The sequence below is a fragment of the Trachurus trachurus genome (genome assembly GCF_905171665.1).
Source record: "Trachurus trachurus genome assembly, chromosome: 15".
NCBI lineage: Eukaryota > Metazoa > Chordata > Actinopteri > Carangiformes > Carangidae > Trachurus > Trachurus trachurus.
This window is the reverse complement of record NC_139906.1, coordinates 1,403,644-1,416,366: the sequence shown is the minus strand read 5'-3', so window position 1 is coordinate 1,416,366 and position 12,723 is coordinate 1,403,644. Positions and strand designations below refer to the sequence as shown.

Here is a 12,723-nt window from a genome sequence, read left to right as displayed (position 1 = left end):
TGCAGTTGGTTAAAATCTGTATTTTAGTTCATCACTTTCTTTAGTCTCCATGTTTGTTGCTAAAAGCTCATTGCTGTCGTGTCTCTGCACTGCACAGAGATCAGCTGTCAATCATTAAACATTGTGGGCGGGACTTTGACCTCTAGTTGTTATTTCTTGTTGTGTTGATGTTTGAGTTTGTTGAGGTGGAGCTGGAGCCGTGGAGGAGATCACTGCTCATGATGACGTTTCTTTACCTGAACTCACATTTCTCCACATGGAAAAAGAAACTTCTCTGAGCTCTAAATGTTTGTTGGATATTTGTGTTGATGTGTTTGTGTGTTGTTGTTGTTTTGGCCTTAACAGAGAAATCACCAGACCTTCCTTTATCTCTGAGGTCTGTTCTCACTGTGGAAACTAAGAAATCTACAATCACATTTACACTGATGTGTTTGTCGGATCAAAATGTTGTTGTTGTTAGAATCCACTCACTAATAAGGTCTATGAGCTTTAATCAAAGTGTAAACATCGTGATTATAATCATACCCATGTTACTAATTAACCTAACTAGTTGCTCCTCCAGCTGTTTATTATTCTTATCATTTACTTTTCCAGCCTTTTGTTGCTCTTGTTCCAACTTTACAGAAACAATCAGTGTATGTTGAACTCCAGGTATCAATAGATGAGATCATTACACTACAGAGAATGATGTATGTCAGCTAACAGACCAATGTTTGCATTCTCTGAGTGAAATGTTTGAATATATAGTTAATGTTGTTGACAATAAACTTTGTGTGATATATATTTTTGCACTTTGTATGTATATGTTGTGTGGGAACTGAAAATAAATATGTTGAGCAACATCTTCCATGTCTGGAATGGATGTTTTCTTGAGTCTATAAGGTAACAATAATATAACCAGACTTCATTGTAAATAGGAGAAGTTGAGATTTACAGCTGCTGCTCCTCGCACTGGAATGAGGAAATATCTGATTATCTGCTGTCAAACACACCGAGCTGCTGCACCCTGTTCACTGTAGATCTGAAGGGGAGGGAACAAGGAAACACACCTTGTTCCCTCCCCTTCAGATCTACAGTTTGAAGATGGGTGGAACCAACATGTGGTGAAGAGGAGGAGCTGACAGGCCCCGTTCACTGCACAGACACATAATGTTGAGATCAGAGCTCAGACTAGTTTCACTTCTGAGCAACAGAAACTCAGACAGTCGTCGTCGTCATCTGTGAGAGGTGAAATGGCGGAGAAAGGAGTTCATCTGGACCAGGAGACCTTCTCTTGTTCCATCTGTCTGGATCTACTGAAGGACCCAGTGACTATTCCCTGTGGACACAGCTACTGCTTCAACTGTATTAAAACCCACTGGGATGCAGAGGATGGGAAGAAAATCTACAGCTGTCCTCAGTGTAGGCAGACCTTCACACCGAGGCCTCCTCTGGTGAAAAACATCATGTTTGCAGCTTTAGTGGAGGAGCTGAAGAAGACTGGACTCCAAGCTGCTGCTGCTGCTGATCACTGCTATGCTGGACCTGAAGATGTGGCCTGTGATTTCTGCACTGGGAGGAAACTCAAAGCTGTCAAGTCCTGTCTGCAATGTCTGGTCTCTTATTGTGAGAAACACCTGCAGCCTCATTATGAATCTCCTTCATTTAAGAATCACAAGCTGGTGGAGCCCTCCAAGAAGCTCCAGGAGAACATCTGCTCTCGTCATAATGAGGTGCTGAAGATTTTCTGTCGCACTGATAAGAAGTGTATTTGTCACCTCTGCCTGGATGAACATAGAGGCCACGACACAGTCTCAGCTGCAGCAGAAAGGACTGAGAGGCAGAGAGAGCTGGAGCTGAGTCGACAGAACATCCAGCAGAGAATCCAGCTCAGAGAGAAAGACGTGAAGGTGCTTCAACAGGAGGTGGAGGCCATCAATGGCTCTGCTGATAAAGCAGTGGAGGACAGTGAGAAGATCTTCACTCAGCTGATCCGTCTGATGGAGAAAAGAAGCTCTGAGCTGAAGCAGCAGATCAGATCCCAGCAGGAAACTCAAGTGAGTGGAGTCAAAGAGCTTGAGAAGAAGCTGTGGCAGGAGATCACTGAGCTGAAGAGGAAAGACGCTGAGCTGAAGCTGCTGTCACACACAGAGGATCACACCCAGTTTCTACACAACTACCCCTCACTGTCAGCACTCAGTCCATCTACACACTCATCCAGCATCAACATCCGTCCTCTCAGACACTTTGAGGACGTGACAGCAGCTGTGTCAGAGCTCAGAGACAAACTACAGGACCTTCTGAGAGACACATGGACAAACATCTCACTGACTGAGACTCAAGTGGATGTTTTACTGTCACCACCACCAGAGCCCAGGACCAGAGCTGACTTCTTAAGATATTCACAGGAAATCACTCTGGAACCAAACACAGCGTACACATGTCTTTTATTATCTGAAGGAAACAGGAAAGTGACATGGGGTCAACCACAGTCTTATTCTAGTCACCCAGACAGATTCACTTGGGATCCTCAGGTCCTGAGTAGAGAGAGTCTGACTGGACGTTGTTACTGGGAGGTGGAGAAGAGAGGAGGAGGAGTTTTTGTAGCAGTCGCATACAAGAATATCAGCAGAGAAAGTTTGTTTGGACGTAATGACAAATCTTGGTCATTAGATTGTTACAACAACAGTTTCACATTTTGGTTCAACAGCATCCAGACTCCAGTCTCAGGTCCTCAGTCTTCCAGAGTAGGAGTGTACCTGGATCACAGAGCAGGTATTCTGTCCTTCTACAGCGTCTCTGAAACCATGACTCTCCTCCACAGAGTCCAGACCACATTCACTCAGCCTCTACATGCTGGACTTTGGCTTTACCCGTCTAATGGAGTCACAGCAGAGTTGTGTAAACTCAAATAGACAAAGATCATTGAAGGTGCAGTTGGTTTAAATCTGTATTTTAGTTCATCACTTTCTTTAGTCTCCATGTTTGTTGCTAAAAGCTCATTGCTGTCGTGTCTCTGCACTGCACAGAGATCACCTGTCAATCATTAAACATTGTGGGCGGGACTTTGACCTCTAGTTGTTATTTCTTCTTGCGTTGATGTTTCAAACTAAGAAATCTACAATCACATTTACATTGACGTGTTTGTCGGATCAAAATGTTGTTGTTGTTAGAATCCACTCACTAATAAGGTCTATGAGCTTTAATCAAAGTGTAAACATCATGATTATAATCACACCCATGTTACTAATTAACCTAACTAGTTGCTCCTCCAGCTGTTTATTATTCCTATCATTTACTTTTCCAGCCTTTTGTTGCTCTTGTTCCAACTTTACAGAAACAATCAGTGTATGTTGAACTCCAGGTATCAATAGATGAGATCATTACACTACAGAGAATGATGTATGACAGCTAACAGACCAATGTTTGCATTCTCTGACTGAAATGTCTGAATATATAGTTAATGTTGTTGACAATAAACTTTGTGTGATATATATTTTTGCACTTTGTATGTATATGTTGTGTGGGAACTGAAAATAAATATGTTGAGCAACATCTTCCATGTCTGGAATGGATGTTTTCTTGAGTCTATAAGGTAAGAATAAAACAACCAGACTTGTGAGTTGCCGTTATAGTGACTTTCACAGGTAAAACAGGTCGGAGAAACACGAGTGGGTTGCCTGGAACGCTACAAAGTCGCAAGTCGTGACTTGAAGTTGTAATTTACGGTTTCAAAAGCCTGCCTGGAACGCAGCATTAGCCAAAACGACTGGATCGCTTACTTCTGCTTTAAGGCTCTGTGAACAACAAAAACACATTCTCCTATGGGTAGCCTACATCTCACAAGAGTCACTCATGTCTTATCTATTACTGTTACTTACACTTACACTTTCCTTCAGTTCCAAGAAAGACAGAAGAACATGATGCATGATGTTACAGTAAAACAAACAGTTCAGGTGGATATTACACTACACTTGTATTTGGATGAACTGGCCTTTGGGGGCGGAGTCAAAGCCAGACTGAATCCTGACGTTCACGGCTGTGCAGCGCTGAGAACTGCACATTCAGGAGCAGCTCAACACAAACTGACAGACATCTGGACCAACAGCTACAGGCTGGAACAAACGGTGTGTGTGTCAGTGTGTGTGTTTACACTGCAAAAACTCAAAATCTTTCCAAGAATATTTGTCTTATTTCTAGTCAAAATGTCTCATTCTACTTGAAATAAGACTCATCACATTAAAAGTAGCTTCTTTTTAGACACTTTTTACTTCTTTCAAGCAGATTTTCACTAGAAATAAGTAGAAAAATCTGCCAGTGAAAGCAGGTTTTTTTGTGCTTGTAATAAGAAAGAAAAACTTGCTCCACTATCAGATTTTTCTACTTGTTTCAAGTGAAAATCTGCTTGAAAGAAGTACAAAGTGTCTAAATACAAGCTGCTTTTAATGTGATGAGTCTTATTTTAAGTATGAGATTGTTTTGACTAGAAATAAGACAAATATTATTGGAAAGATTTTGAGTTTTTGCAGTGTACTGATTGCTTCTTGTTGGTGTGTGTGTTTTCAGTCTCTCTGTGTCGTCGGAGTGGTTCAGGATTTTGAGAGTGTGGAGGAATCAAACCTGTGGTGACTGATAAACACACCTGACACTTCACATCTACACAACCTGATACTGATCTGACATTTTACCCACAAAGCCTCTTTTTCTTTAATCTCAGCCGTCTGGTGTGAAACCTCAAAGACACAGAGACACCGATCAGCAGAGTAAAGCCGACGTCTGACGCCGACATTCATCTAATGTGTAGAGGGTTCGGCTCACACTGACAGCAGCTGATGGTATCTGTCACCAGCAGAAACCTAAGGGACAAAGAGGAGGAGCCTGTGAGTCCAAAAACCCATTATTATTGCGTTTTTTCACCGTAAATTACAAACCAGTGACTCTTTCAGTCAAGCTTTAGCTTTAGGACCGATAACGTGTGACTAATGTTGACAACTGATGATTTTATTGTGTTACATTTTAAAAGTTCCAAAGCTGCATCTTTGTTCTGAAGGAAACAACTCTAGACTATAGACATCAATTAAAGCAGAAGTAAGCGGAATATTTGTGTTAATATAAGTCTTAAAGGGACAACGAGGAGTTTTGGAAAAGTGAAGTGTTTCCACACTACACTACGAGCCTCCGCACCGTGAAATTCTTTGACTGGCGCAAGACAGACTCATGTTTTCATTCATCAAGAATTAAAGTCAGAGGTTGGAAGACGATCACATACCGTCGTAGTTCCCACCATAAACGGAGATTCGGCGGCGTTATTCTCATGACTCGCCACGAGACCGAAAGTAAAGAAACGCTGGTCGGCTCGCCCAGCATTTCCACCACCACTAATAATAACAAAATAACCATAGAGACAAAACCATAGATTTATCTAAAATGGACCATTAACAAGTGGTAACGTAGATTCATCCACATTAATATCAGACTTTTTTATAACCAAATAGAAACTCCTCGTTGTCCCTTTAAATAGTTATATCTTCCGACAGCAATCACTTCTATAGAGTGTTTGGTCTGAAACACGGGTCTGTCAGTCACTCTGCTCTGCTCTGAGCCCAGGAGAAAACTTTCCTTGTATCCTACAACCTTTATCCAATGAGGAGAGAGAACGGCATAAAGGGGCAGTCCTCTCTGTGTGTGCAGCCAAGGGATGCGCCTGAATGTGGTGACGTAGGGACGAGGGCGGGGACTGCTAACTCCATCTGCTGACAGGAAGTTAGACAAAACCACCGGATCACTTACTTCTGCTTTAACATCTGTGATGATATAAAACTCTTAAACTTATAGCTATAACTAAACTTCTGTCCAGCAGTTTTAGGACAGAAATCCCTCATCTCATCTAAATCAGTCTCTAACCAGTGAAATCTGAACTGTCCTGTTTTTATGTCATGGATAAAACAACACTGTATAAAACCTCAGTGATTTATTGATGTTAAATCAGCTCTTGGTTGTGTTGGTGAAGCCTGAAAGCAGCTCACAGATAAAAGTGTCAGTGGTGGAGGTGGAGGGGGTGGGGGCTGAGGTGGGGAGCTACGTTAACCGGTGACTAATTGACTTTCTCCAAGGACATGACGACAGTGAAAATGACAAACTGACACATGACACAGACAGGACGACAGCTGTCTCGTTAGCATATTGTCGTTGGGTCTCTGTGGGACAGTGATGAGGACGGCCGGTCCCCTCGGGGTGGGGGGGGGGGGGGTGGGGGGGGGGGGGGTTGAGGGGGGTTCAGTTCAGTCGCTGCTGTAAAAACCGACTTTTACAACCTGGTTGTTCCATTTTATTGAGTTTTTCCTCAACGCGGCAGCAGCTGAAGGAGAGAGACGTCTCAGAGGCTTTTACTGTGAAAGAAAGAGCTCCATCCCATGTTTCTGAGAGCATAGGGAGGGATGGATGGATGGATGGATGGATGGATGGATGGATGGATGGATGGTTGGATGGATGGATGGATGGATGGATGGATGGATGGATGGATGGATGGATGGATGGATAGATAGATAGATAGATAGATAGATAGATAGATAGATAGATAGATAGATAGATAGATAGATAGATAGATAGATAGATAGATAGATAGATAGATAGATAGATAGATAGATATCTTTTAACATTGTAAAGCACTTGCATTTTTATATGTATGAAAAGGTGCTATACAAATAAAGTTTGAAGTTTAGATAGGTAGGTGGATGGATGGATGGATGGATGGATGGATGGATGGATGGATGGATGGATGGATGGATGGATGGATGGATGGATGGATTGTTCAGTTTATCAGTGATGCTGAAGCATCAACAACATGAAACTCATTCCGATCTGATGCTGCTCATGTAACAGGAAGTGATGCTTGACGGCGTCTTTGAACGCAGCACCGATGAGTCAAACAGACAGAGACACAGAAAAGATTTTAACTGGCTGTGGTTTTTATTGTAGTTTTTCTTCTTTTTGTTTTGTTCGAGTCGATGAATCACAAACTTAAAAAAGTCAACACTGCTGCTGCTGCTGCTGCTGCTGCAACGACACATCCATCATGGATGATGAGACTCAGATAAGCTGCGTCTCAAACACACACACACACACTCGTTCATAAAAGAATGAAAAGCCTAAAATCCATTTCCCCCCAGAGACAGAAAGAAAGAAAGAGAGAGAGGGAGAGGTAGATATAAATAGCAGGAGACAGAAGGAGAGATGGACATAGATAGAGAAGGAGGGAGAGAGGTGGAGGAGGAGGAGGAGGAGATTCTCTTGGTCTCGCTCCAGAAACGACTTTCAGGATGAGCTTCATATTCTGGGAGTCAGATCCTCTTCAAGGGCAACGGGAGTTCAGAGAGACGGATTTGGGCAAAGAATCCAGAGCCTCAGTCGTCCAGTTTATTACACACACACAGGCTGTGTTAAAGAGTCCGTCAGGTGTGTGTGTGTGTGTGTTGGGGTTGGGCATCTCTGGCGTGAGGCCGATACAATAAACATCTTGTTACACTGTCCACAATCTGATGCATCTGAGATGAATATGCAGCACCGACCGATGCACTGACAGTTCAATGAGTTTGATTATTTATTAATCAAATAAGACTTCTCACAAACTGGCCTTGTTCACAAGTTCTGTATACATTTTACAACATTTTAAATGGTTAAATGTTCCAGTGCATGAGACTTTAAACACATCCTAGCTCACAGAGTTAAGGATGCTCATTAATAACAAGAACAGGGACAACGAGGAGTTTCTATTTGGTTATAAAAAAGTCTCATATTAATGTGGATGAATCTCCGTTACCACTTGTTAATGGTCCATTTTAGATAAATATATGGTTTTGTCTCTATGGTTATTTTGTTATTATTAGTGGTGGTGGAAATGCTGGGCGAGCCGACCAGCGTTTCTTTACTTTCGGTTTCGTGGCGAGTCATGAGAATAACGCCGCCGAATCTCCGTTTATGGTGGGAACTACGACGGTATGTGATCGTCTTCCAACCTCTGACTTTAATTCTTGATGAATAAAAACATGAGTCTGTCTTGCACCGGTCAAAGAATTTCACGGTGCGGAGGCTCATAAATGTAGTAGGAAACACTTCACTTTTCTAAAACTCCTCGTTGTCCCTTTAAATGCAATCTGTATGAGCTTAGCACTCTTTATGCTGCAGGTCAAACTCACCAGTGAGTAAATAAATCTCTGTCTCACAGAGAGAGCTCGTCCATAAACATGTAAACTAGTTTCAGTCATATTAAGTGCTGTTGTGAACAAACAGCATCTCAGGCTGGATATCTTTACTAATAAAGCCTCATTCATTATCTCTGCCTGAGTGGAAACAGCTTCAGTACCAACCAACCCTGACCACATGCATCCGCTGTGCATGTTAATGTAACATAGATCTTATTTAGGCAAAGTGAAAATGTCAAATAACATCTTATTTGGTTGGATACCTGTACAAATTAATGCAGAAAAGACTCAGTGATCAATGATATTGAATTTTACCGATGCAAACCTTTAAAAACTGCTGCATCTCCATTTTTTTTTCCAAAACTGCATCCATTCACAGCTGTTCTACCGATGCACTAACATCTGGCCTGTGTGTGTCCAGTTAATCTTCCTGTCCCCGGTGTGTACAGGTGTGTGTGTATTGATGTCCTACATGGCTCAGTGCAGCTCCTCTGGTTGATTCCTGTTGGACGGCTGCTGCTCATTGTTGAGCTCCACATTCATCTGCTGCCATAAGGTTGGTTGGTTTTGTCTTAGACACAAAGACAACAGGAAATATAAAATGTCATTATAGGAAACGCTGCTGCAGCCTGATGAGTTATACAGGACGGCTTTAACATCCCATCACAGGCACTGAGGGGGGGTTGATTTATACTACACACCAGATTATCATCAGCTCCCTTTGTCTTGTGCTACAGAAACATTTAACACCTTTTAGAGGAGAATAAAACATACAGATAGAACCAATGTTCCCTCTAATTTTCAAAACTCCTGAGCAGAAATTCAACTCCCCTGAGGACCTGCTTGAGCGACTGTGAGCGAAAGCTCAAGCATATATATATATATATATATATATATATATATAGCGCCACACTATAATCATTATATCACACACACACACACACACACACACACACACACACACACACACACACACACACACACACACACACACACACACACACACACACACACACACACACACACACACACACAATGTAGCTATATGTATATGTATGTATAATATAATGATTAACTCATTGAGTGTCGCGCTCCTTTCCAAAGTTTTAGTCAAGTGTACTACATACTGTACTGTTGAAAGGTTTAACTTTCTGCTTCAAGTGGCCACAAACCGTTTGTTTCTACGTGCCTCTGTTCCTGAGAAAAGTCAAGCTAAACATGGCTGGGTTTCACCAAAATCCCTCCTTTTTTTCTAGAAAAGGAGATAGAGCGTCTTTTATGAAAGGTGCTCTGTTTGTGTCTGTCGCTCTTCTGACACTCGCATTTCTGGATCAAAGGGCTCGTATAAGATAAATATATACAACAGTTGTTGTTCTATTCACAAAACCACCATCGGGGGCGGGGGGGGGCGCCACTAAACAACAATAACACAGACGCACCGTGCCGTGTCACAGCTTCTCCCCGCGGAGCGTGAGGGTCAGTCAGCCACAACGGCTCAGGAACACCGGTCCCGCCGGTGGTCGCGGTCCTTCTGTGGTACGGGTCGGTGATGCCGGCGGCCTGCTTTGACCGAGGGATCATCAGATTTTACCGCGGGAGGACTTTGGGGAGGACACGGTGTTGCTCCAGATGAAGACCGGGCGGGACAGTCAGCTGAGAGCTTCCTGTTTCTGCTCCGAGCAGCTGGAGCCTCGCGGGTGAGAGCGGAGCAGCTGCTGCATCCACATACAGAACTCCGTTTGCAAAAGACGTTAATTACGTTTTTGGCACTCAACGCATGGGAACGAAAAACGAGAAATTACGTGGTTGGCACTCAATGAGTTAATAACAGATTATTTTGACAACATTACCTAGGCTGAATGAGAGGGATGGAAACATTGCCCACACTTTCCCATCTGAAAACTCGCCTTTTACTTTTGCGTCACTGCACGTCTTGCAAACGACTCCAGTCTCGGTTGAAAAAGAAAAATATGTCGCCGAGTTTCACCGGTGTTCCCTCGTCCGTATTTGTACTGTGACCACAGACTGTGACAGCCACTCCACTTTCAACGATGCGCGTTTTTTCTTTACCTTCCGGCAGTCTCACAACCCTCCCGTTTAGCCATGGCTGAATTGCTATGCAATAACAAAAACGCCACAACAGCGGCTGCTCGTCATAACACATTGATTGGCTGTCAAGCTAAACAACCGCTGCGTATTGGCTGGGCAGCGCCTCGTGGGCATGTTTTTTTAATGATGACTGGCTGACAGTTACTGTCACTCATTGCAGTGATAAACGCCCACAGGTCATACATTTCACAATTCGAAGCGCGCACATTAGGGAGAAATAAACCGTAAACTAGTCGGGGATATTCGAGTGCGCAACTTTTTTGTCTTCTGCGCAAAGAGGTGGGGAGCAGTGCGCAATTGCGCAGTAAAACACCTTAGAGGGAACAGTGGATAGAACAGTATCGGTCACGTTGGTGATTAATCTTTGATATTTAATAATGAGCCATTGCTTTTTGTGATAAAGTTATATTTTTCTGTAACAAAATGTACAATAATAAAGACACTTTACTTGACGCCTATCTCTTTAACACATTATAACCATACTTATAATGCAGTTATAGCACTGTATAACTATAGTTATAAACACTCATAAATGATCATAATGCTTTATAACAATAATCATAACACACTATAAAGCATTTTATCATGACTTATAAGGTCAGGTATTATAATACGTTATAATTGTTAGTAACTCACTGACAATGCCCACATCGATAATGCATTATAAATATAGTTATAATGTGTTATTATTGGCTTATAGACGTGTATAACTATCATTATAAACACTTATAAACTATCATAAGACTTTATAACAATGAGTATAACACATTATAGAGCATTATAACTCTATTATAATACTAAGACCTTATAGACCATTATAAAATGTTCTATGATGTGTGATGCTTATTATTATAAAGCCTTATGATAATTAATGAGTGTTGATAATGATAGTTATACACGTTTATAAGCCAGTTATAACACATAATTATATTAATAATGTATTATCGATGTGGTCATTGTCAGTGAGTTACTAACAATTATAACCTATTATAATACCTGACCTTATAAGTCATGATAAAATGCTTTAAAGTGTGTTATGATTATTGTTATAAAGTATTATGATCATTTATGAGTGTTTATAACTATAGTTATACAGTGCTATAACTGCATTATAACTCATTAAGTATGGTTATAATGTGTTATAGGCGTCAAATAAAGTGTTACTGAATATTCAAATGAAACGATGAGACTCACTCTAGTGGTCAGGAGAGGAACTGCAGCTGCTGCTTCTAAACATGTGATTCTTTTTAAATCTCCCAGTTGTTGTAATTATGATTGAAAGTGAAGTTTAGTCTCTGTTTGTTTTCATCTAAACAGGAGCTGAGTGTTGTTGTTAGTTCGACATGACTTCACTGGGAGCGCTGCCAAGATGGCTGCCAAGATGGCTGCCAAGTGGCGAGACCGGCCTGTAGGGATCATCTGTCATCTGCTCTGCTGGGTTAGAATGATAAATATGAGGATTTACAAGATGCAAAGAGACCGGCCATGTTCACAATGTTCACCGTTATCTTCCATTGTTCAGCTGATGGGACACAAGGCCAGACCAGAGAGACCAGAGAGTCCAGAGAGACCAGAGAGACCAGGTGTGTCTTAGCTCCGTTAGCTCTGGACCGGTCCGTTTATAAAACCAAATGACCAGCGCTACAAATAACCCACGTACTTGTGGACTGCATATGCGTGTCTCCATTGTGAGAGTTTAGCGTTGCTTCTCAGAGTTTCATTTTTACACTCAGGACTCATGTAAACATGACATAGCCTACCACATGTATTTTTTCAGTCAATCTTTTAGATTAGGCTACATAATGTTCTTTTTCAGTTGTGTCTGACTGACAAACTAGGCAAGGCATCTTTATTTATAGCGCATTTCATACCAAGGCAACTCAATGTGCTTTACATAAAGACTAAACGAAGCATAAGACAGAATAAAAACAAACAAAACACTAAAAACAGAGTTAAAAGCAAGAGCAAATAAAAGTAAAATAATAGAAAATAAATAAAGTTTAAAGTTGTTAAAAGAGCTCAGCTATAAGCACGTGAAAAGAGAAATGTTTTTAACCTGGATTTAAAAGTGCTGACGGTTGGGGCTGATCTCAGGTCTGCTGGTAGTTTGTTCCAGTTGTGTGCAGCATAACAGCTAACTAGACAATAAAAGAAAACTAAATGGCTTCAAAGGGTTTACCCTGAACCAGGCCTTTCAACTATAATAATTAAATCAAATTCATGCAGGTCTGCAATTCCAACATATATACTACTGTAGGCTATATACTGTATACATACATGCACGCCTGTTGACAAACCACTCAGTGTCAAGAGACGCAGCAACGTAGGTGATGAAGACAGGACGTCAACATGAACAGTTCTTTAGTGTGAAACCAGAACCAACCGGATCAGCAGAAACACCTTGAACCTAGAAACGTCCTGAGTCGCCACGGCA

The 12,723-nt window shown here is 41.7% G+C and overlaps 1 protein-coding gene across 1 annotated transcript; it reads left to right on the top strand.

Annotated features, from left to right (window-relative positions):
• Window positions 1–1,232: 1,232 nt before the first annotated feature.
• LOC310998538 (tripartite motif-containing protein 16-like) lies at window positions 1,233–2,894 on the top strand (the record flags this gene model as incomplete). Its single annotated transcript, XM_083988646.1, has 1 exon — window positions 1,233–2,894. One exon carries the CDS (start codon window positions 1,233–1,235, stop codon window positions 2,892–2,894), a length of 1,662 nt encoding a protein of 553 aa, XP_083844772.1.
• Between the last annotated feature and the right edge of the window lie 9,829 nt (window positions 2,895–12,723).